Source organism: Schistocerca serialis, chromosome 3 (genome assembly GCF_023864345.2).
Source record: "Schistocerca serialis cubense isolate TAMUIC-IGC-003099 chromosome 3, iqSchSeri2.2, whole genome shotgun sequence".
NCBI classification, from domain to species: Eukaryota; Metazoa; Arthropoda; class Insecta; order Orthoptera; family Acrididae; genus Schistocerca; species Schistocerca serialis.
In genome coordinates this window covers 142,130,552-142,157,478 of record NC_064640.1, presented here as the reverse complement: position 1 = coordinate 142,157,478, position 26,927 = coordinate 142,130,552, and the positions used below count along the sequence as shown (strand labels likewise).

Sequence of the window (26,927 nt, the reverse complement as noted above, 5' to 3'; positions counted from 1 at the left end):
ATAATTTTATTTTTACATGAAAGCCTGTACCTTAATCTACTTTTCTACATAACTTCCGTCAATATTGAGGCACTTGTCATAACGTTGTACCAGTTTTTGAATACCCTCCTCATAGAAGTCTGCCGCCTGACTTGTTAACCACTGCATCACCACTGTTTTGAAGAAGCTGACCACCCAGGTGTTTCTTCAAGTGCACGAACAGATGGTAGTCACTAGGCGCAAGATATTTGGTCTGATTCGTCACATCCGGACGGGCATTGTCTTGCAGCAAAACGATGGCCTTGCTCAACTTTCATGGACAGTTGCTTTGATTCTGGTGTGACGTAGGCCACCAATGTTTCATCGCCCCTAACAATTTGGATTAAGAAATCATCACCGTCGTTGTGGTACCGCTCAAGGAGAGTCAATGCACTGTCTAAACGTTTGGTTTTGTGCACATCCGTCAAAATTTTCGGTACCAAACGTGCGCACAATTTTCGGTAATTCAAGTGCTCGGTCACAATGCCCTACAAAACACTACGAGAAACATGAGGAAAGTCATCCCGCAAGGAGAAAATCGTAAATCGTCTTTTTTCTCTCACCTTATTGTCCACTTCCTGCACCAAAGTTTCATTAACTGCCGAAGGACGCCCACTCCGTTGTTCATCATGCACATTTGTGCGGCCATCTTTAAATGCTCCCACCCTCTTTCTTACCATTCCATCACTCATAATGTTTTCTCCGTAAACTGCACAGATCTCACGATGAATATCGATCGCTTTTAGGCCTTTAGCACTAATAAATCTTATAACAGCCCGTACTTCACAGTCGGCGGGACTCACAATTATCGGAGGCATCTTAAACAATCAGTACACAACGTAAACAAGGAAGAATCAGACTGTAATGGCGTCAGTGCGTAGATTAAGGTACAGGCTTTCAGGCAAAAATAAAATTATTGAGATATCTTAGTACGTCTTTTTTTTAATTTCAAAACGGTATTTACTTAAAAAACACGCCGCGTAATACAAGCCATATTCGTATGGAACGTAATACACAGCTGTCTTTTGGAGATCCTACATTGTCTTTAATATCACAAACAAGACTTTTTATCTTAGATGAAGGGAGCGAAATACACTGGATGTCTAGAGTCTACCGATCTTTCCGGGTAGTGGGACAGCATAAGGTGGGCAAGCGAGTCTTGGCCTCTCTTCCTCTGTCTCAATCTCAAACGCTTTCTCAGGCGTTCTTGATTCTCATTGCAACGCCTGTTTAGTTTGACGACATGTAAACAACAGTTCGGCAGAACACTCGTAAGCACACCATCAATCCTATTTTCAGCTACCAGAACATTATCGTTCTGGTATCCGGATCCGTGGAAGTCTATGGACCTCGGGCCGGCCGCGGTGGCCGAGCGTTTCTAAGCGCTTCAGTCCGGAACTACGCGGATGCTACGGTCGCAGGTTCGAATCCTGCCTCGGGCATGGATGTGTGTGATGTCGTTAGGTTAGTTAGGCTTCAGAAGTACTAAGTTTAGGGGCTGATGACCTCAGATGTTAAGTTCCATAGTACTTAGAGCCACATGAACCGTCTATGGACCTCTATGGCTGTTAGAGGGCACAGTCTCGCCGCAGCGCAGCGCTCACAGCGTGAGCGTGCCAGTCGTCTCGCCAAGTAAATATGTGGATCAATAGTGTTCCTCGTGGCCGATATATACACGGCAGTCCAACGTATGGTCAGTCGCACTTACGATTAATGATGACCGTCTTACTGCATACTTCCTCTCTTGTAACCATTAAACACAACAATTCCCGCACCTTCCATGCCACTGCTTGCCTGCTCCGAGGCTCCATCCTCTCTCCTCTCCTTTATGTCCTCTATGCCGCCGATAGCCCCAAACAACCTCCATCAGTACACCTCCTTCAGTACGCTGAAGACACCACTTTCCTCGCTGTCTACCCTACGTTCCAGACATCATAATGATACCTCCAAATCCACCTCCTAATGTAACCAATGGCTCCTCAAGATCAACCCTTCCAAAACCCAAGCAACAATTATAGGACACACCTCCCGTCTCCATGACTTCTAGCTTACCATTTACGACTGTCCTGTTCAGCTAACTAATACACTAAAATATCTTGGACTAAACATCGACTGGCAACTAACTTGGAAATGTCATCTAACAACCCAAAAGAAAGCTTACAATAGACTGAAACTACTAACTGGCGGAACTTGGGTATTGCACCACTCCTCGGTCCTCCACACGTGCAAAACCTTGATCTGACCCATCCTTTGCTATGCGAGTTTTGCGTGGATCTCCGCCTCAGCCAAGTTCTATCAGTCCCTCCAAATATTGGAACACCATGCAGTCCTGCTGGCTTTATGTATCCGTTAACCTTCCCTCACAAGGATCCTTTACCAGCTCATGAAACTGCCACCTCTCCTCACTCACATTCAACACCTCTGAACAACCTACGCCATCTACAAACTTTACTCCAATAAACCAGTAGTATCCTCTCTACTTTCCAATCCTCATACGCTGCCGCGCCTTTACCAACACATCCCACCAACCCCTCGCCTACATACCCTCCACATACTCACCCAAAGAAACTTCATCCGTTTCTCCCTCCCAGAACATAAACCACACCTCGACATTTACTCATCCCACCAGCTCCAAATTCCAAATTCAATATATCTTCTGTTACCGTAGGATTTCTATTAGCCCTCCAGTGTAGCAGGAGTAATAAACGGATCACAACAGTGGCAAATATGCAAACATGGAAAGAAAAAATGGTTCAAATGGCTCTGAGCACTATGGGACTTAACATCTGTGGTCATCAGTCCCCTAGAACTTAGAACTACTTAAATCTAACTAACCTAAGGACATCACACACATCCATGCCCGAGGCAGGATTCGAACCTGCGACCGTGGCGGTCACGCGGCTCCAGACTGACGTGCCTAGAACCGCACGGCCACACCGGCCGGCCCTTCTCCCTCCCCCTCCACTATTTCCTTACCCCCTTTTTCTCCCTCCACCTTTCTTTCCCTACCCCCTTTTCTCATCAAAATATAGCCATACAAATAACCTCCTCAACACCACCCCTCCTTCTGTCCCAACAGCCACTCCAAACGCATCGATGCTATGCACCAGTCTGCCACCCTTACACCACCACATTCCTCACCTCCTCACCGACCAACATTCCCCCCTTCAACAACAGACTGCCTATCCCAGGGCAGGTACTTCCAGTTTTAGTGACAGGAAAGTGCTTCTATTAAATATAATTGTTTCAGCATCATGTTTTAAATATTTTTAAATGTGTGCATATTGTGTTTGATGTTTTTAACTAAAGCGCAGAAAGTCATATCCCTTGTCCATATAAAAACTTCCATTTTATTTTGACCTTTAAAAAGTCTTAAATTCACCTTTCTGTTTCTAGTTTTTTCTTCTCATTTAGTTTTTGTTGTTGTTGTTGACCGTACTGCTGACAGGCCACTGCCCGCCGTAATGGGGCGCAGGCAGATGGAATAACAATAAATAAGAAAAAAGAGCAGTCACTTCTATACTCGCTTCTAATATTGTCGGTTTCTATCAACGCTGTGCTACGGACTGTTGGATAACAACGTCTCTTGGCACTTGGTTCAAAAATGCGTGCGTGTGAATTCCTAAGGCACCAAACTGCTGAGGTCATCGGTCCCTAGATTTACACACTACTTAAACTAACTTATACTAAGACAAACACACAGACATCCACGAGTGAGGACTCGAACCTCCGGCGGGAGAGGCCGCGCAGTCCGCGACATGGTGCCTCAAACCACGCGGTGACATTTCGTCTTTCTCTCTAATCACAATCCAGATGGTATCTGTGGTGTCACCGCCAGACACCACACTTGCTAGGTGGTAGCCTTTAAATCGGCTGCGGTCCGTTAGTATACGTCGGACCCGCGTGTCGCCACTATCAGTGATTGCAGACCGAGCGCCGCAACAAGGCTGGTCTAGAGAGACTTCCTAGCACTCGCCCCAGTTGTACAACCGACTTTGCTAGCGATGGTTCACTGACAAAATACGCTCTCATTTGCCGAAACGATAGTTAGCATAGCCTTCAGCTACGTCATTTGCTACGACCTAGCAAGGCGCCATGTTCAGTTACTATTGATATTGTGAATAATGTACAGTCAAGAGCGACGCTCATCATTAATGGATCAAAGTTAAGTATTCCACCAGCTACGTCCGTTTTTCTAAATTCTAATTTCCTTGTCCTGTTCCAGACCTCACGCCAGCCTGCGTGAGCTAAAACGCGTGTCTTTCGGCTTCCTCTAATAACAAGGTGTTGGCTCTCCTGCCAACCCACAACAGTATCTCTCTTTGCTTTTGGCCTATTGCCATCGTTGCGACGAAGCTTTCTGCTTTGCATTTCGTTCTAACCTAGGTTGCTTTGGTCTTGTCCTTGTCTGTGTCCTGTGCGTCGTCAGTCAGCCGTGTTCAGCTCACCTACCGCTTGGAGCCGTGTTCTCTCCCGAGCGCGGCCCTTCCGCCTTGCGGTTTCAGGTTTTTCTCTCCTCGGTTCTGACGCATGGACTAATATCCAGCTACCCGCGGAAATAGTAACTGTTCACTTTCAGAAACAAATCTTCTAAATCGCATTATGTCCCATAAACATTCGATGAGATTCATAGCGGAAGATCTGGGTGACCAAATCATTCGCTCGAATTGTCCAGCATTTTCTTCAAAACCGCGAACAACTGTGGTACGGTGACAAGGCGCATTGTCATCCAGAAAATTTCCGCCGATATTTGAGAACATGAAACACGTGATTGGCTGTAAACAATCGCCAAATAGCCGAATATAATCATTTCTAGCCAATGATCAGTTCTGTTGGACCAGAAGACCCAGCCCATTCCACGTTAACACACCCACATGTTTACGGAACCACCACTAGATTGCACAGTGCCTCGTCGATAACTTGGGTCCATGGCTACGTAGGGTCTGCACCAAACTCGAATACTAACATCAGCTCTTACCAACTCAAATTAGGACTCATCTGACGAGACCACTGTTTTCCAATAATGTAGGGTCCAACCGATATGGTCACGAGCCCAGGAGATTTCGTACTGTTAGCAAAGACACTCTCGTCGGTCATCTGCTGCTATAGCCCATTGTTGCCAAATTTCACCGCAGTGTCCCAATGGATGCATTCGTTGTACGAGGTGCATTCAAGTTCTAAGCCCTCCGATTTTTTTTCTAATTAACTACTCACCCGAAATCGTGAAACTGGCGTTACTTCTCGACGTAATCGCCCTGCAGACGTACACATTTTTCACAACGCTGACGCCATGATTCCATGACAGCGGAGAAGGCTTCTTTAGGAATCTGTTTTGACCACTGGAAAATCGCTGAGGCAATAGCAGCACGGATGGTGAATGTGCGGCCACGGAGAGTGTCTTTCATTGTTGGAAAAAGCCAAAAGTCACTAGGAGCCAGGTCAGGTGAGAAGGGAGCATGATGAATCACTTCAAAGTTGTTATCACGAAGAAACTGTTGCGTAACGTTAGCTCGATGTGCGGGTGCGTTGTCTTGGTGAAACAGCACACGCGCAGCCCTTCCCGGACGTTTTTGTTGCAGTGCAGGAAGAAATTTGTTCTTCAAAACATTTTCGTAGGATGCACCTGTTACCGTAGTGCCCTTTGGAACGCAATGGGTAAGGATTACGCCCTCGCTGTCCCAGAACATGGACACCATCATTTTTTCAGCACTGGCGGTTACCTGACATTTTTTTGGTGGTGGTGAATCTGTGTGCTTCCATTGAGCTGACTGGCGCTTTGTTTCTGGATTGAAAAATGGCATCCACGTCTCATCCATTGTCACAACCGACGAAAAGAAAGTCCCATTCATGCTGTCGTTGCGCGTCAACATTGCTCGGCAACATGCAACACGGGCAGCCGTGTGGTCGTCCGTCAGCATTCGTGGCACCCACCTGGATGACACTTTTCGCATTTTCAGGTCGTCATGCAGGATTGTGTGCACAGAACCCATAGAAATGCCAGCTCTGGAGGCGATCTGTTCAACAGTCATTCGGCGATCCCCCAAAACAATTCTCTCCACTTTCTCGATCGTGTCGTGAGACCGGCTTGTGCGAGCCCAAGGTTGTTTCGGTATGTTGTCACACGATGTTCTGCCTTCATTAAACTGTCGCAGCCACAAACGCACTTTCGACACATCCATAACTCCATCAGCACATGTCTCCTTCAACTGTCGATGAATTTCAATTGGTTTCACACCACGCAAATTCAGAAAACGAATGATTGCACGCTGTTCAAGTAAGGAAAACGTCGCCATTTTAAGTATTTAAAACAGTTCTCATTCTCGCCGCTGGCGGTAAAATTCCATCTACCTTACGGTGCTGCCATCTCTGGGACGTATTGACAATGAACGCGGCCTCATTTTAAAACAATGCGCATGTTGCTATCTCTTTCCAGTCCGGAGAAAAAAAATCGGAAGCCTTAGAACTTGAATGCACCTTCTATGCACCACATTGGTTTCTGCGACTATTTCAAGCAGTGTTGCTTTTCTGTTAGCACAGACAACACTACGCAATCGCCGCTGCTCTCGGTCGTTAAGTGAAGGCCGTCGGTCACTGCGTTATCAGTGGTGAGAGATAACCCCTGAAATGTGGTGTTCTCGGCACACTCTTGAAACTGTGGGTCTCCGAATACTGATTCCCCTAACGATTTCCTAAATAGAATGTTCCATGCGTCTAGCTCCAACTATCATTCCGCATTAAAACGCTGCTAACTCCCGTCGTGTGGCCGTAGTAACGTCAGACACTTCTGCACTTGAATCAGCTGAGTGCAAGTCACAGCTCCACCAGTCTACTACTCTTTTATACCTTGTGTACTCGATACTGCCGCCATCTGTAATGTGCATCATCTCAGTGTGCATCATTGTACTGGCTCGCGACTCATCCGTCACTACCAGCCGATGCGAATGATATTTAAAAAACGAAGAGCGGTCATCCAATTAAAAATAGAGGTGAATGACGTTATTCAGAAAGTGATTTTAGGGCAAATTACACCACTGGCCATTAAAACTGCTATACCACGAAGATGACATGCTACAGGCGCGAAATTTAACTGACTGGGAGAAGATGCTGTGATATGCAAATGATTAGCTTTTCACAGCATTCACACAAGGTTGGCGCCGGTGGCGACACATACAGCGTGTGTACATGAGGAAAGTTTCCAACGGATTTCTCACACACAAATAGCAGTTGACCGGCGTTGCCTGGTGAAACGTTGTTGTGATGCCTCGTGTAAGGAGGAGAAATGCGTACCATCGCGTTTCCGACTTTGATAAAGGTCGGATTCTAGCCTATCGCGATTGCGGTTTATCGTATCGCGACACTGCTTCTCGCGTTGGTCGAGATCCAATGACTGTTAGCGGAATATTGAATCGGTGGATTCAGGTGAGTAATACTAAACGCCGTGCTGGATCCCAACGGCCTCGTATCACTAGCAGTCGAGATGAAAGGTATCTTATCCGCGTGGCTGTAACGGATCGTGCAGCCACATCTTGATCCCTAAGTCAACAGATGGGGACGTTTGCAAGACGACAACCGTCTGCACGAACAGTTCGACGACGTTTGCAGCTGCACGGACTATCAGTTCCGAGACCATGGCTGCGGTTACCCTTGACGCTGCATCACAGACAGGAGCGCCAGGGATGGTGTACTCAACGACGAACCTGGGTGCACGAATGGCAAAACGTCATGTTTTTGGATGAATCCAGGTTCTGCTTACAGCATCCTGATGGTCGCATCCCTGTTTGGCGACATCGCCATGAATTCACATTGGAAGCATGTATTCGTCATCGCCGTACTGGCGTATCACCCGGCGTGATGGTGTGGGGTGCCATTGGTTACACGTCTCGGTCACCTCTTGTTCGCACTGACGGCACTTTGAGCAGTGGACGTTACATTTCAGATGTGTTACGACCCGTGGCTCTACCCTTCATTCGATCCCTGCGAAACCCTATATTTCAGCAGGATGATGCACGACCGCATGTTGCAGGTCCTGTACGGGCGTTTCTGGATACAGAAAATGTTCGACTGCTGCCCTGGCCAGCACATTCTCCAGATCTCTCACTAACTGAAAACGTCTGTCCAATGGTGGTCGAGCAACTGGCTCGTCACAATACGCCAGTCACTACTCTTGATGAACTGTGGTATCGTTTTGAAGCTGCATGGGCAGCTGTACCTATACACGCCATCCAAGCTTTGTTTGACTCAATGACCAGTCGTATCAAGGCCGTTATTACGGCCAGAGGTGGTTGTTCTGGATACTGATTTCTCAGGATCTATGCACCGAAATTGCGTCAACACGTCATCACATGTCAGTTGTAGTATAATATATTTGTCCAATGAATACCCGTTTATCATCTGTATTTCTTCTTGGTGTAGCAATTTTAATGGCTAGTAGTGTAAAATAACTCTTTATAAGTTCTGAACGTAGCACTGGCAAATGTACCAACCTAATAAAAGACATTGCAACAGTGGTCAAAACGTTGGTATGTACAATAACACGAAAGCACAGTGACAGACTTGCAGAAAATTATTGACGGCAATGTTACAAGTTGTAATAGACCATCAGTTCCTCGTAGGGGTCGGGAAGCGGTAAAGACCCGCAAAGAGTGCGCTACCTTTATCGATGTTGTCAACGATGTTCTTGTCGAACAGGAAGAGCCGGTCGCGCAGCCCGCCGAAGTTGAGTCGGAGGCTGCCCTGCAGGCGCGGCAGCTTCCGCGCGGCGATGCGCAGCTTCTCCCGAATGGCGGACAGGCTGCGTGGGGCTGCCGCCGACCGCGCGGGCCTCTTCTGCTTGGGGCCTGACTCCGGCCCGGGGAAGGCGTGCTGCAGCGACAGCTCCACCAGCCGAGCGGGGTCCGTCGTCCACAGCTCCGCCTACGCAGCAACACGATACTCAGTTTGCTCACCTGACCTGATACCTCGTGGAACTGCATTATTATGGTCACCTCCTACCTGTGACGTCGAAAGCTCGTAACTCACGGCACATGTCACTAGTGGTGTTCTGGTGATGCATACGTGTAAGGGATCTGATTAATGCTACAACTACACTGATGTCCAATATTAAAACAGTAAACGGCTATTTCCCCGTCGTGTGTGTAATTCACGATAGAGTCTTACAAACTGTCAACCAGATTGAAATTTTCACTCTACAGCGGAGTGTGCGCTGATATGAAACTTACTGGCAGATTGAAAGTGTGTGCCGGACCGAGACTCGAACTCGGGACCTTTGCCTTTAGCGGGCAAGTGCTCCACCAACTGAGCTACCCAAGCACGACTAATGCCCCGTCCTCACAGCTTTACTTTTGCCAGTACCTCACCTCCTACCTTCCAAATTGTACATATCAGCGCACACTCCGCTGTATAGTGAAAATTTCATTCTAGAAACATCCCCCAGGCTGTGGCTAAGCCATGTCTCCGCAGTATCCTTTCTTTCAGGAGTGCTAGTTCTGCAAGGTTCGCAGGAGTGCTTCTGTAAAGTTTGGAAGGTAGGAGACGAGGTACTGGCAGAAGTAAAGCTGTGAGGACGGGGCGTGAGTCGTGCTTGGGTAGCTCAGTTGGTAGAGCACTTGCCCGCGAAAGGCAAAGGTCCCGAGTTCGAGTCTCGGTCCGGCACACAGTATTAATCTGCCAGGAAGTTTCATGTCAACCAGATGTCCGTACGATCGAGTTCTGCACGGAAGATGACATCCCACTCATCGGACAACCATGCCAACAATGATGAAACGGCACCTATGAAACTACATAGTGTTTGCCTGGTAGTATCACATCCGCAATAACTGTGTACACAACCACAGAAGGCGCAGTATGGCACAGAGAAGACGCCTGCCAGGCTCTCTGCGGTGGAGGGCCAGAGAAAGAAAGGAAGCAGGACAGTCGTAAGCCGATGGCTTAGTGTGAATCGTTCTTTTGTGTCTCGGATGTGGCGACAATGTATACAGATCGAAACTGTATCCGGAATTCCAGGGCAGAGCCGACCACGTGTGATTTCAGAACAAAGGTCCGTTATATGGCTGTAAGGACACGACAGTACAGCCCAAGTACTGCACATCAACTGGTATGTGAGCTCGCAGCATACAATGGACGTGTTGTATCGAGGCAAGCGGTGTGCAGAAGGCTTCGGCAGAGACCTGCTGTACTCCTACCTCTGACACGTCTCCACAGAAGGGAACGTGAGGAGTGGAGTCATCAACATGACACCTGGACGGTAGAGCAGTGGGCCAATTCCGTTTTCACAGATGAGTCCCGATTTAGTCTGCAGGGTGATTCGCGATGGATTCGCCTCTGGGAGGGACGTGCAACACGATTTCGAGACCCAAACATTGTGCAAAGGGACTGATATCGAGGAGGTGTGGGCAGGGATCATGTTTACCGCTCGAAATTGTACGGGTGAATCGGCAAGGTTTAACTGCTGGAATTTGACAAGTCTAACAGAAGCCAATTAACTGAAATTGTTTCCGTGGAATGGAAGTGTTTTGGTGTGACGGCTGGCAGTCTAAGTGAAACTGTTTTCTGAAATGTAGCCGTGCTGAGAATTAATCCGCATCCGCCAACGAACGCTTTCTAATTAATCAAAAGAGTGACGTCTCGTGCAGAACATCGCTAAGAACCGGTAAATGCTGGTCACCACGATGGTCAGAGTACGAGGCGAAGGGAGATTTCAACATCATTAGCGAAAGCTCAATTTACATTTTCGCAGGACTGGCACGGCTTCATAAAGGCTTTATCGAAGCTAATCGTATGTTTAAGTTCCATGTAAATAGAGGTATTAAGGGACTGTGTTGCTAATAAACCCATTAAAAGTACACTCGCCATAATTTCATACTAATTTGTTAATATTCTGCCAACTCACATTAACGCGAGCGCCTGTCAAAAGTTTGAATAACCACCTTTTGCAGCCGGACCGCTGCGAGACATGCAGGAAGAGATTCAGTGAGGTTCAGGAAGCTACCAACTCCAGTGCCGCGTACAGCTGCGCTAGCTTACTCGGTCAAGGTTCCATGGCACGAACATCTCGATCGAGGATGTGCCACAGATTCTCGACTGGGTTTCAATCCGTTTGATGGCCAGCATCCTGGTGCTCTTTGAACCACGCACACAAACTGCGAGTTATGTGACACATTGCTTTGACATGCTGATGGATACCATGGTCCCGAGGAAATACAGACTGGATAAAGAGGGGGACATGATCCCAAAGTACAGATAAGTACTTCTGTTGATCCATTGCGCCTTCCAGAATGACGAAATTACCTAGGCAATGCCCTCAGACTGGACCATTACAACTATTTTTGCAGGGCGTTCGCTTTGAGACGTTTGAAGGTGTACACTCCAGTAGCCATCTGTCAGATGGAGCATTAGACGTGATTCATCTGGAAAGGTCACCTGTCACCATACAGTGGACGTCCAAGTGCGGTACTGGCGTGCAAATTCCAGCCTTCGTCGCCCATGAACAGCAGTCAGCATGGGTGCATAAACGATGTGCCTGCTGCAGAGGCCCATACACGGCAACGTTCGCTGAACAGTCGTTGAGGAGACAGTATTGGTGGCCCCTCGGTTCATCTGGGAGGGGTGGAGTGGTCAGTTGCCCGGCAGTTTTGCACGTCTAAGCGGACGTACACATCTCGGAGTCGTCGTTCACCCCAGTCATCTATGGCCGTTGCCCTTTGCTGTAGAGTATTTGTCTTGATGGGGTTTTGGATAGCGCCATTTTACCACTTACGGTATACTATATCTACGGGGGCACGCGAACAGTTTCAGATATGAAACTTCCTGGCAGATTAAAACTATGTGCCGGGCCAAGACTCGAACTTGGGACCTTTCCCTTTCGCGGGCAAGTGCGGGTAGAGTACTTGCTCGCGAAAGGCAAAGGTTCCGAGTTCGAGTCTCGACCCGGCACACAGTTTTAATCTGCCACGAAGTTTCACATCAGCGCACACTCCGCTGCAGAGTGAGAGTTTCATTCCAGTTTCAGAAATGCTTCCATCCGCGACTCGAAAGCCAATGATCATGCCCTTTTGGAAGTCAGATATAGCACTCCTTTCTGCATTACGACAACGACTGCACTGTTTTCCGTGCCCCTCCCCCCCCCCCCCCCCCACTCACACACTCTGTCTATACCCTCCAATGCTAGTGCTGTCACGCGTCGTCTGTCAGTGGTTATTGCATGCTGACGTCGAACGTAGGCGGTGCTCTCATTAATGTGACCGGACCGTGTACTTTCTGAAGTTTGCTTCGCGCGTAATTTTTCAGTTTTCTATGTGCGACATTTCTCTGTAACTTTGCCATATAGTTAACGGATAAATAAAGTAAATAAGAGCGAACCTCTATTTCGTTGGTGGAGAAGCCGCCGAGCCGCGTGAGGCGGCGGTAGTAGAGGTTGGCGCCGCCGACGGAGGGGGCGTAGCTGAGCTCCTGCAGCAGCAGCTGGCGCATTCCGGCGGACGCCGCCGTCCACACGCTCGTGTACGGCAGCTGCGGGCCCACCGGCGCCGGCTTGGCCAGCTTCAGCACGCCGCGCGCCCACTCGCTCCTGCAGCACACGCGTCACATTTGCCTCACCATCCGCTATATGACTGTGTCTTACCTACACATTATTTGATCAAAAGTACCTGGAATTAAGTGCCATAGTAAGTGGATGCTGTCACCTGAGGAACAAACTCATCAGGGGAAAAAAGAGAAGTTGCAACATTTGTAAATGTTAGGCATATAAAGTCAAACGTATTGAAACAAAGAGCTTTTATACCATAAAACTCAAACTAATGCCAGTGTCTTGACTGTAATTCACAAGTAACGAGTACTTTTGTCACTTTCTAAATGGAGCACCAAAAAAAGGATCAAGTGGCCCAGTTGAAGAAGCAAGAGAATCCACAAAACTTTAACCAGCTAGAAGTAGAACCAACACCCTTCACTGAAGTCAATAGACTTATAAAAATTCTAAAAATAAAAACCACATTTGGTGTTGCTGGAATTTCAAAAAGAATTCTGAAAAGTTGCTTCAACCGAATAACTAATGTCCTCAGTGTTATACATGGTGGTCCACTGATCGTGACCGGGCCAAATATCTCACGAAATAAGCGTCAAACGAAGAAACTGCAAAGAACGAAACTTGTCTAGCTTGAAGGGGGAAACCAGATGGCGCTATGGTTGGCCCGCTAGATGGCGCTGCCATAGGTCAAACGGATATCAACTGCGTTTTCTTTAAATAGGAACCCCCATTTTTAATACATATTCGTGTAGTACGTAAAGAAATATGAATGTTTCAGTTGGACCACATTTTTTCGCTTTGTGATACATGGCGCTGTAATAGTCACAAACATATGGCTCACAATTTTAGACGAACAGTTGGTAACAGGTAGGTTTTTTTAAATTAAAGTACAGAACTTAGGTACATTTGAACATTTTATTTCGGTTGTTCCAATGTGATACATGTACCTTTATGAACTTATTATTTCTGAGAACGCATGCTGTTACAGAGTGATTAGCTGTAAATACCACATCAATGCAATAAATGCTCAAAATGATGTCCGTCAACCTCAATGCATTTGGCAATACGTGTAACGACATTCCTCTCAACAGCCAGTAGTTCGCCATCCGTAATGTTCGCACATGCATTGACAATGCGCTGACGCATGTTGTCAGGCGTTGTCGGTGGATCACGATAGCAAATATCCTTCAACTTTCCCTACAGAAAGAAATCCGGGGACGTCAGATCCGGTGAACGTGTGGGCCATGGTATGGTGCTTCGACGACCAATCCACCTGTCATAAAATATTCAATACTGCTTCAATCGCACGCGAGCTAAGTGCCGGACATTCATCGTGCTGGAAGTACATCGCCATTCTGTCATGCAGTGAAACATCTTGTAGTAACATCGGTAGAACATTACGTAGGAAATCAGTATACATTACACCATTTAGATTGCCATTGATAAAATGGGGGCCAATTATCCTTCCTCCCATAATGCCGCACCATACATTAACCCGCCAAGGTCGCTGATGTTCCACTTGTCGCAGCCATGGTGGATTTTTCGTTGCCCAATAGTGCATATTATGCCGGTTTATGTTACCGCTGTTGGTGAATGACGCTTTGTCGCTAAATAGAACGCGTGCAAAAAATCTGTCATCGTTCCGTAACTTCTCTTGTGTCCAGTGGCAGAACTGTACACGACGTTCAAAGTCGTCGCCATGCAATTCCTGGTGCATAGAAATATGGTACGGGTGCAATCGATGTTGATGTAGCATTCTCAACACCGACGTTTTTGAGATTCAAGAGTCTCGCGCAATTTGTCTGCTACTGATATGCAGATTAGCCGCGACAGCAGCTAAAACACCTACTTGGGCATCATTATTTGTTGCAGGTTGTAGTTGACGTTTCACATGTCGCTGAACACTTCCTGTTTCCTTAAATAACGTAACTATTCGGCGAACGGTCCGGACACTTTGATGATGTCGTCCAGGATACCGAGCGGCATGCATAGCACACGCCCGTTGGGCATTTTGATCACAATAGCCATACATCAACACGATATCGACCTTTTCCGCAATTGATAAACGGTCCATTTTAAGACGGGTAATGTATCACGAAGCAAATACGGTCCGCACTGGCGGAATGTTACGTGATACCACGTACGTATACGGTTTTGTCACAAAGCGAAAAAAGTGGTCCAACTAAATCTTGTGTTTTGACTATTACAGCTCCATCTATCAAAAAGCGAAAAAAGTGGTCCAACTAAACTAAAACATTCATATTTCATTACGTACTACACGAATATGTAATAAAAATGGGGGTTCCTTTTTTAAAAAAACGCTGTTGATATCCGTTTGACCTATGGCAGCGCCGTCTAGCGGGCCAACCATAGCGCCAGCTGGTTTCCCCCTTCAAGCTAGACGAGTTTCGTTGTTCGTTTGATGCTTATTTCGTGAGATATTTGGCCCGGTCACTATCAATATACCGCCCTGTATACGTAATGCATCACTGGTACAGGGAATTATTCCAGGCAGGTTAAAATATGCAATTGTTAAGCCTCTTCATAAGAAAAGTGACAATTATCGTCCAGTTTCCTTGCTGACAGCTTTTTCCCAATATACTCGAATAAGTAATGTATTATACAGTAGTCTCACACTTAGGTAGGAATAGTTAAGAATTTTGATGAGGACTGGGTCCACAACCTTCACGAAGTTTCAAAATGAAGACATTCCCCTTCAAGCTGTCAAAATATTATTTACTGTGATTGCAATTTCCACACACGGTCACTGTCAAGCATTCTGAAAGCCATGTCACCAAATAAAATACACTTAACTACAACACTGACAAACGTTGAAAAACGAAAATTTTAAAGGTACGTACGTGAAATGTTGTAACTTACTCATTAACATTTAGCTGGACACGCTGGAACACATTTCCCAGGAGTGTAAAAGCAAATATATGTCGAGGTGTAAATTTATCCGCTGTTCCATACACCATGTGAGCAAACTTTAGAAAGCTAGTGAAATAACAGCAGATATGATGAAAACCTAAATTAAAATCTAGTGTTGTTGATGTTGTTGTGGTCTTCAGTCCAGAGACTTGTTTGATGCAGCTCTCCACAGTACTCTATCCTGTGCAATCTTCTTCATCTCCCAGTACCTACTGCAACCTACATCCTTCTGAATCTGCTTAGTGTATTCATCTCTTGTACTCCCTCTACGATTTTTACCCTCCACGCTGCCCACCAATACTAAATTGGTGATCCCTTGATGCCTCAGAACATGTCCTACCAACCGATCCTTTCTTCTAGTCAAGATGTGCCACAAATTTCTCCCCAATTCTATTCAATACCTCCTCATTAGTTATGGGATCTACCCATCTAATCTTCAGCATTTTTCTGTAGCACCACATTTCGAAAGCTTCTATTCTCTTCTTGTCCAACTATTTATCGTCCACGTTTCATTTCCATATATGGCTACACTCCATACAAATACTTTCAGAACTGACTTCCTGACACTTAAATCTATACTCGATGTTAACAAATTTCTTTTCTTCGGAAACGCTTTGCTTGTCATTGCCAGTATACATTTTAATCTTCTCTACTTCGGCCATCATCAGTTATTTTGCTCCCCACATAGCATACCTCATTTACTACTTTAAGCGTCTCATTTCCTAATCTAATACCCTCAGCATCACCCGATTTACTTCGACTACATTCCACTATCCTCGTTTTGCTTTTGTTGATGTTCATCTTATATCCTCCTTTCAAGACACTGTCCATTCCGATCAGCTGCTCTTCCAGGTCCTACAATGTCATCGGCGAACCTCAAAGTTTTTATTTCTTCTCCATGGATTTTAATTCCTACTCCGATTTTTCTTTTGTTTCCTTTACTGCTTGTTCAATATACAGATTGAATAGCATCGGGGAGAGGCTACAACCCTGTCTCACTCCCTTCCCAATCACTGTTTCCCTTTCATGTCCCTCGACTCTTATAACTGCCACCTGGTTTCTGTACAAATTGTAAATAGCTTTCCGCTCCCTGTATTTTACGCCTGCCACCTTCAGAATTTGAAAGAGAGAATTCCAGTCAACACTGTCAAAAGCTTTCTCTAAGTCTACAAATGCTAGAAACGTAGGTTTGCCTTTCCTTATTCTATTTTCTAAGATAAGTCGTAGGGCCAGTATTGCATCACGTGTTCTAACATTTCTACGGAATGCAAACTGATCTTCTACCAGTTTTTCCATTCGTCTGTAAAGAATTAGTGTTAGTATTTTGCAGCCGTGGCTTATTAAACTGATAGTTCGGTAATTTTCACGTCTGTCAACACTTGCTTTCTTTGGGATTGGAATTATTATATTCTTCTTGAAGTCTGAGGGTATTTAGTCTGTCTCATACATTTTGCTCACCAGATGGCAGAGTTTTGTCAGGACTGGCTCCCTCAAGGCTGTCAGTAGCTCTAATGGAATGTTGTCTACTCCCGGCGCCTTTTTTCGACTTAGGTCGTTCAGTGCTCTGTCAAACTCTTCACGCAGTATCATGTTTCCCATTTGATCCTCATCTACCTTCTCTTCCATTTCCATAATATTATCCTCAAGTACATCACGCTTGTACAGACCCTCTATATACTCCTTCCACCTTTCTGCTTTCTCTTCTTTACTTAGAACTGGGTTTCCATCTGAGCTCCTGATATTCATGCAAGTGGTTCTCTTTTCTCCAAAAGTCTCTTTAGTTTTCTTGTAGGCAATATCTATCTTACCCCTAGTGAGATAAGCCTCTACATCCTTACATTTGTCCTCTAGCCATTCCTGCTTAGCCATTTTGCACTTCCTGTCGATCTCATTTTTGAGACGTTTTTATTCCTTTTTGCCTGCTTCATTTACTGCATTTTTATATTTTCTCCTTTCATCAATTAAATTCAATATATCTTCTGTTACCCTAGTATTTCTATTAGCCCTCCAGTGTAGCAGGAGTAATAAACCGATCACAACAGTGGCAAATATGCAAACATGGAAATAAAAAATGGTTCAAATGGCTCTGAGCACTATGGGACTTAACATCTGTGGTCATCAGTCCCCTAGAGCTTAGAACTACCTAAACCTAACTAACCTAAGGATATCACACACATCCATGCCCGAGGCAGGATTCGAACCTGCGACCGTAGCGGTCGCGCGGTTCCAGACTGAAGCGCCTAGAACCGCACGGCCACTCCGGCCGGCGAACATGGAAAGAGCATGAGGCTTAGAGTACGGAGATGCTAGTATAAAGAGCCCATATGTTGTTGCAAAGTATGCGTAGAAAGGAGGAAAGTGACAGAAAAACACGGTGGTCACATTAACGTGATCACCGTCAACGTTCGACGTCAAAATGAAATAACCACTCGCATACTGAAGGCGCAGGACCAGCAATGGAGGGTGTACAAAGCATGTCGTGGGTGACCGGCGGGGGAGGGGGGGGGAGAGACGCGGAAACAGTGTAGTCGTTGTAGTAATTCAGAAACGGCGCGGTTTATCTGACGTCCAAAAGGGACGTTAACTGTGTCACATGGCGTCGTTTGCCCGGCGGAGATGACACGTGGTAAGAGAGGTCTGCAGCGCGCCGCCAATAATCGCGCAAAAGTCTTGTAATCAGTATTTAATAAGGTGACAGGACGGTAGTGGGCCGTCGTAATTTCAGGTGTCGGTTTATGAACGGGTACAATAACGCCCTCGACAAAAGCTTGCGGATTCGCAGCTGTGGACGTGACAAGATCATTATACATCTTCGTCCTTTGTGTAGACGTGAGACCACAAAACGTACGATGAAGTTCGGTACGGAAACCGTCGATGCCTGGCGATTTGCATAGCTGTAGTGGGTAGTGACCTGGGTAGCCGCGCGGTCAGAGGCGCCTTGTCGCGGTGCGCACAGCTCCCCCCGTCGGAGGTTTGAGTCCTCCCTCGAACATGAGTGTGTGTGTTGTCCTTAGCGTAAGTTAGTTTAAGTTAGATTAAGTAGTGCGTAAGTCTGGCGTGAGGTCGGATGAGCTGAGCGCGGGCGCAAACTCGCAGTTCCTCGGTGCTTTTGGTGCGGACCCGCCCGACGCCGGCGCGCCGTAAGGCACGGAATCTCGCACCAGGACGTATTTCTGGGGCCGGCCCGGATGTTGCCTTGCGTCAAAAGGGAGAGCTGCGATGCACCCCGATGCGAAAGCGGAGGGCGTGTGGCACAGGGGGAGCTGTGTCCTGGGACCGAAGATCTGTCCCTCGGGAGGGAGGGTTGAGCGTGGCTGCTAGGCTGCGGGGGGTGTTGCTCACTCTGTGTGCGACCCCTCTGCGCTGGCTTGGCCGAAGGGTGGAAGCTCGGGCTAGTAGGCGGCCAAGGACGAGAAGTGCATCCGCTTCTCCGGAGTGAGAGGTGTACTTGCCGAGGAGCGTCGGGTGACATCATCGATGACGGGGCCAGTACGTTGGCAACGGCGTCCTGAACCAACACCACCTAGACTACAGGCCTGCGCGCACACTTGTGACGTCACATACTGACGTCCGGGTCTGCATCGGAACGCTCCTGTTAAGCACTCTGCAGCTATACGAACTTCACGACTTTTAGAGCTGAGACCACATAGGGATTCTCGTGCTTTCCTCTTCTACAAGGCCTTGAAATGAAAGTATGGAAATTTATATCGTTGCATAAAGTAACTGAACAAAACTGCCCTATGTTATTTCAAGATGCAAAATTATTTTGACGATTTGCCTTAAATAGACCGCTACGGTTGCAGGTTCGAATCCTGCCTCGGGCATGAATGTGTGTGATGTCCTTAGGTTAGTTAGGTTTAAGTAGTTCTAAGTTCTAGGGGACTGATGACCACAGATGTTAAGTCCCATAGTGCTCAGAGCCATTTGCCTTAAATACACGTTTCTAGGCTCGAATACAAACTGTAATTTTAAATTCTGTATTTTACCTCAGGAACTACGCTTTCTTGCAGTAAAAAATCGGCAATATGCAACAACAAGCAGACGTTTCCGGTTTCAAATAAAGCAGCTGGAGCTCCTACAGAATTTAAGAATTTGTTTCCCTGGTTATTTTAGTAAATTTTCCTCTCCACTTCAAACTTTGCTGGCCTCACACGAAACTCAAATCATTCGACGAAATGGAGCACCTCCTGACATAATGTTTAATAAATCAAAAAACCCGAAGAAATATTTTATTTCCCTCTCTCTCCAGAACTTTAGAACCTTAAAGATGAAAAGGTAGTTTCTCCTATATCCTTGATTGAAATTCGTGTCACAGAGTGCTGTTAATTTAATCATAATGCACTTACCTCGAAATTATGCATTCTATACTGCTTAATCTGTCGAACACAGAATTCATTAAAGCAATTTTCTAAGGTAGTTTACTCAAATTGAAGTTATTTCCGAATAGCTGTACATGTAAAACTGAACAAAATCATTCTGTAGCTCTTCCAAATAAAAGTACTGGAAACTCAATAATCTGGTAGGAATGATAAGGAATACTAAACATTTTCGAGCAACACTAATTAATATAACTATGCTGTGTGACAATAGTTGCATATATGACAGACATTTCACAGCCAGCTTCGTATTAACCTCGCAGCAATCGTCCAGAATTAAGAAACAAATGATACTGGTACATGATAAATAACTGCTTTTAAAAACAACTGGCAATTGTGGTGCAATGGATTTCTCAACTTCACACATTTGGGAAATCGAAACACGTGCACTTTAATGCCTTTTTGGGATTTATAATTTCCCTGGCAAAAAGGAAAGCAACACTTGTATCCGATATTTCGCAGAACTGTAGGCGAATACTGTATGAAATATATATCACTTTCACGTGTCACACACTTTCAACACAACATACACGCCAACAGGACTGCCGACTAAAGATAAGATGGGCAACAGTTTGTGACGTCACGTGCCAATATGGCCGCTGTGCGTAGGCCTTGTATCTAGAAGGCTTTGGCAGAACCTGGCAGCTCAGAAGTGCCCTTGGTCAACGCAGCAGTCCCCCCCCCCCCCGCCCCCCCCCCCCCCCCCCCCCCTGCCAGAGGAGTCGGTCCAGGGCAAGAAACGGGCTCCCAGCTTTTCACTCGTCTATTCTCAATAATGGCTGAACAAGAGGCGAATGATACGAGTGCGTTATCAAGATCTCGTATGCTCACTGTTCCTTGTTCCTACCCCAGAGGAGGGCCTGGGACAGAAGAAACTGTCACTGAAAGGCATTGAAGAATTAATTAGATATTAGACGCTAGTATTAAAAATGGTAAAATTAGTCAAGCAGCAGTCGCAGCTATCAAAAATGAGCTCGCCGCCTGGGCCATCGCTAGTGCGAAGCTCGAGGGGCGACTGGAAGAGTTAGAGAAGGAGAATGAGCGACTGCGTAAACAACCAACAAAGACATGGGCCGGAGTGGTCGCGCAAGCGGCCACCAAGACACAAACCACTAAAGAAACAATTGCCAAAGTGTCAAAAAAACCGGACACGGCGGGTTCCTTGAGACCCCTACCCAGTCAAGACATTAAAAAGGTGCAGGAGATTTTCACAACTGTAGACCCTGCAAAGATTAGATGGGTAGATCACATAACTAATGAGGAAGTATTGAATAGGATTGGGGAGAAGAGAAGTTTGTGGCACAACATGACCAGAAGAAGGGATCGGTTGGTAGGACATGTTCTGAGGCATCAAGGGATCACCAATTTAGTATTGGAGGGCAGCGTGGAGGGTCGTAAAGGGAGACCAAGAGATGAATACACTAAACAGATTCAGAAGGATGTAGGTTGCAGTAGGTACTGGGAGATGAAGAAGCTTGCACAGGATAGAGTAGCATGGAGAGCTGCATCAAACCAGTCTCAGGACTGAAGACCACAACAACAACAACAACAGACTCTGCAAAAGACAAAATCAAAACAAACAAAGTTAACACAACCAAAAATGTAGTAATAGTGGATGTCGCCACGGAGGAGGACTGGAATAAAATCCTAAATCATTTAAAATTAAACAAAGTAATAAAATGTGAACCACCCAAAAGCGGAACCAAATGGTAATTCTTTATGATGTACCTGATACACTTAAAGAAAATGATATTTATGAGACAATTAGTCAACAGAACTTTGAGGACATGAATTTAGAAACATTTAAAAACTAGTTGAAGCTGAGTTTTAAAACTGGACCCCAGGAACGCGATGTCGTACATCACGTTGCCGAGGTCTCGGGGATTATGTGGCGCCGGCTCACCACTATGGGCAGAATATACATGGGCTTCCATGCCATCAACGAGAGGGACTACCAAGTGGTTCCCCTGTGCCACAATTGTGGCGATTTGGACCACGTTCACAAACACTGTGGAAGTATGGTGTTTAGGTTTTTATATTGGTAACGCCACGTAGCGCTCTGTATGAAAAATCACTGGCTGTGCTGTGTGCAGTCCGTGGCTAGTTTGCATTGTTGTCTGCCATTGTAGTGTTGGGCGGATGGATGTGAACAGCGCGTAGCGTTGAGCAGTTGGAGGTGAGCCGCCAGCAGTGGTGGATGTGGGGAGAGAGATGGCGGAGTTTTGAAACTTGTAAGACTGGATGTCATGAACTGCTATATATATTATGACTTTTGAACACTATTAAGGTAAATACATTGTTTGTTCTCTATTAAAATCTTTCATTTGCTAACTATGCCTATCAGTAGTTAGTGCCTTCCGTAGTTTTAATCTTTTATTTAGCTGGCAGTAGTGGCGCTCGCTGTATTGCAGTAGTTCGAGTAACGAAGATTTTTGGTGAGGTAGGTGATTTGTGAAAGGTATAGGTTAATGTTAGTCAGGGCCATTCTTTTGTAGGGACTTTTGAAAGTCAGATTGTGTTGCGCTAAAAATATTGTGTGTCAGTTTAAACACAGTCACGTATAATTTTTCTAAGGGGACGTTTCATATGTCGACCCTTAGCCGAGGATACCTCACTGGAATCTTCTGATTTTTTCTTGTAGTTTGTGTAATTAGTGTAGATTTTGTTTATTGCTAGCGCGTAATTGTACAGAGAATCTCCTTTGTAGTTGCAGTCTATCATTGTTGTACAGTAAAACAGTTGTGGCATGCATGTAGATTTGCACCAAGTATTTCGCAGCTGCGCTTGCAATTAACTAGATATTATTTTCAGTGCTATGTTAATGTGTTCTCTTATTTTTGCTCTTCAAATTGTGTTTTTCTGTGTTGTCATGTGAAATATCGTGACAATAATGGCATGTGAAAAACGTAATACTAGGCTCCAAAGTAAACTGAGAAATGACAGTGAAGACGAAAGAAGTGTGTTAGCGCCACCATGTATTGAATTAACTAATGTTCAAAGTAGTAATTTGGTAATTGTGCATAGGGAAATGGAGCGGGCTGCAAATAATGGTGTAGGCAGTGAAACAGTTAGTGAACAGGGAAGCATTATGGATCGATCGGTCGGCAACAGCTCGCCTCAGGATTCCGAAATGATAGGACACAATCTTGCAAATACTGTAGATTCAGGTTTTGCGTCCTCACCTTTTTCTCAACTAAATCAAGACACATTTTCTGCTTTTCAAAATGCGAATATTGCCGGTTCAAATGAACTGCCGAATAGCACTGAGGAACATGTTTCAGACACCAGTGCACTGTTATTACAGTTAATGGAACAAATGGGACAAAGGCTAAAAACGTTAGACACAATGCTTGAACAAAATCAGAAACAAATGGGACAAAATCTTCAAAAGTTAGACACAATGGAACAAAATCTTCAAAAGTTAGACACAACGGAACTACACCAGAGACAAACACAGCAACAGTTAGACACAATGGAACAAAATCTTCGGAAGTTAGACACCACACTTGAACAAACACGTGATGATTTAACTACTGAGTTACATAACATTGAATCGAAATGCCAAAAAGTCTGTAATGACGTAAAAACACAAATTTGTGAGCATTTCCAACCTATTTCTTCGCGTCATGAAAATGCATTACAGAATCACGAAGCAGCCATAAAAGAACTTCAAACTATTGTTCATGAAAATCACGACACCTTGCAAGCTAAAATTGACTCAGTTGCATCTACCGATTCGGTTACGCAACTTGCAAACACTCAGGAAAATTAAAGGACACAGTAGATACGATTTCAACACAAATTGACACTCTGAAACTTGGTTCAGAAAAACACACAGAGGAAATAATTTCACTATCGGATAAAGTAGCCGAACTTTCAGATCAGTTCACTAACTTATCTACAAAGGTAGATGATGATCTGAATGACACAAGACCTGTAGCCTTCACGGACACTGTAGAGTATGAACATATTAGAAAATTCAAACAAAATCAAAAGCAAATCAATACACTGTACAAAAGAGGAATCCGTGAAGTACAAGATCCGTTGGCACAAGTAATACAAGAATTACATATTTCAGAGGACACTCACGCTCCAGCACGGGAAGAGGGACATAGAAATACGGAACAGCCACAAAATAATAACACAGGACACTTCGGAAACTATGAAAGAAATTGGCAAGGTGCATTGGATTTTGAGATGGAACCGCCGAAACGAAGTAACAATGAGCGATGTGCGACTCGCCGACACGATAATTTTGACTATAAGCTGTTCGTTACTACACGTAAATTCAAAACATTTAAGAATTCTGACAACGACATTCATCCACAAGCATGGCTTCATCAATTCTCTCATTGTTTTCCTCCTAACTGGTCATTGGAGCACAGGTTAGAATTTATGTGTGGCTACTTAGAGAATGAACCAGCTGTAAGAATGCGATCGGTCATTCACGATTGTCACAGTGAAGGAGAATTTTATCATGCCTTCCTCTCAGCGTATTGGTCTCAAGCTATACAAGACCGAGTAAAACATAGCATCATAATGATGAAACGTTTCGAACAATCTGAATTTTCCAGTCTTATGAAATATTTTGAAGACATGTTGCATAAGAATCAGTATCTTTCAAACCCATACAGCCCCTCAGGACTCATCCGCATTTGCTTAATCAAACTGCCTGAACATTTACGACATATTATTTTAGCAGGACGACATTGAAGCTTTTCAGGGACTGTTACAAGAAGTGGAAATTGACACTGCCAATCGCGGAACGCGAAAACAGGAGCACAACAATTACAGATCATATCTGTCACAATTCCGCGATGACAGAAATAATACACGACAAGGCTATTCTCACAACACAAATCGTGACCAAAACAGACACCACCCGTATGACAACCGTTGGCAGAGTAGTAATAATTACAGAGAAAGATCGCATTTCCGTAGTAATGAATATAACAGATACAATCATAGAAACAGACAATATGGCAACCAGAACTATTATTATCACGGGAGGCAGAATAACTTCAGATGCAACGGTCCACCGTGCAGTGAAAATTCAGGGAGAAATTCTCCACCACTTAACCGACAAGAAAGAAGCTACAGGAACTACCGACATGACGACAGACGATATAATCGTAACGACAGACTTGAATCGCATCAGAACTGGCGAGATACAAACAGAGCAGGGCACTCTCGACAAGGTGAATTTGTAGAAGTTAGGTCTCCTAATCCTAATAACGACGCGCGCCATCAAAGAGACAGACAGTGACTCGCACCGCAGGCAGCCGCGTGCGCCGGCTGGCTCAGAGAAAAATAACATAGACGCTAACCTTGAGAAAAATTCCAGTATTCATTACCGACGTATACCGCATGATAATTGCGTTCAAGTTGAAACTCTGAGTACTATGAAGAGTAAAAGATTGCACCACATTGCACATGTAAAACCGTTTATTGAGAGATAATCTGCCTTTTAACTTAGTCTTTGCAATAGAATTTTTCACTTTACATTACTAGTATGCTTTGTCAAACTTAGAATCTGTTAACATGCTACAATGTTTGAAGTTAAATATCCAGTCAAGAACCAAGAGAACTTATTTAAACAGAAATTACGAATGCATTGTTATTGTGAACAGACGACACAGTGTTATTGTGTGTGTACATTCTTGCTTGTTAGTTGCACGATTATGTGATGACTATAAGGCTCACATACTTAGAACATTTACCTGTACTGCTAATGAGATTTTAATGCAACATTTTGGTTTACTTGAAAATACATTCTGGATTTAAAGTACTTTCTGTGAGATACCAGATGACACAGTGGTTAGTTTATGTGACAGCTACACGATTTTATCACGACGCTACTAATGAGTGACAATTTACAATGTTGCTTTTGCGATGTTTCTGGTTTATATCTGCACAGTTTTTCTGAATTCTTCTGGAAAGTAAAACATGCTTTAGTAGTAACTTTTGTGGTATAGCTACAAGGAGACAGCCTTTTCCGTAGCACAACAATACGTTACAGCACAGTACTTTCTTCATCACGGCAATAAGCGTAATAACTAAGGTATCTATACGCAAAGCATTTCACTTTTGTTTATCAGGAGGTAAGTACATTGACTTCTGCAGAACTTAGCTTTCGGAGGACGATAACTACGACACTTCCACAGCGATTATCTTACAACACGACGCACAGTTTAGCGCTACAGTACACGTATTTGAGTGATTAATTTTGTACTTAAAACATTTATTTTTAAAGATTTTGAAGTACAATGATATAAAGGTTTTCCGTGATACATTTCACTCCATTGCTGTAATCTGTAACACCCGAGGGTATAATTACATTAATCCTCAGGGGGGTACATGCTTACTTTGTGTACCATGTGTTTGGCAAGCTCAAGGAGCCCTAGTTAATATGGTATTTGCTTATACAACTTTACACATCGGTACCATATTTCTCTAACACACAAATTACACAGCTATCTGATCATTTAACTGAGAGATAAACATTTTTTTTACTACATCAGTGACACATGTTTACGCAATTACACAGTTGGGTAACTTCACACTTATGAAATTGTATTTTGTCTGTACTTTGTGAACTGTTCATATTTTTTCGGAACCATTGTGATACTATGAGAGCTTTGAATGATGTATTTGGTAAGGGAGCATGATTTTAAAGTACGTTTGAGGTAGATGACACTATTGAAATGAGCAGAGAACTTTTTTTAGGTTTTGACATTATTGCAGAAAGCTAGGCCGTTTTTGATATTTGACTGTAGCGCCTTTAACCGCTCGGCCACTCCGGCCGGCGTTTAAGAGTTATGCAATGTGTGTAAATGCGCGAATGTATCACAATGCTGACAAAAACTTTTTGAACACTGTTATATTCATAGGATTTTGTTTCCACACATTTGCAATGCAAATTCTCGACCTGTGAAATTTTTTATATCAGACTGTCACTGTAATGCAAACTGGTGTCGTAAATATTTCAGTAAGAAAGTTAAGTGACCACCTTCACGTAATGAGTCGTGGGCACCCAGCTGCGCGACAGTCACCTGGAAAAAAGCCATTAGTGTGTTCCTTTC

At 44.8% G+C, this 26,927-nt stretch overlaps 1 protein-coding gene across 1 annotated transcript in view; it reads right to left on the bottom strand.

Annotated features, from left to right (window-relative positions):
* The window catches only part of LOC126470722 (vitellogenin-like), a 451,798-nt gene that overhangs the window by 174,931 nt on the left and 249,940 nt on the right, over positions 1-26,927 (bottom strand). The window contains exons 14-15 of the mRNA XM_050098725.1: positions 12,376-12,583; positions 8,670-8,931 (exon numbers count right to left, since the gene is read on the bottom strand). Coding sequence (XP_049954682.1) covers positions 8,670-8,931; positions 12,376-12,583 — 470 coding nt within the window. The remainder of the gene's footprint in view (positions 1-8,669; positions 8,932-12,375; positions 12,584-26,927) is intronic.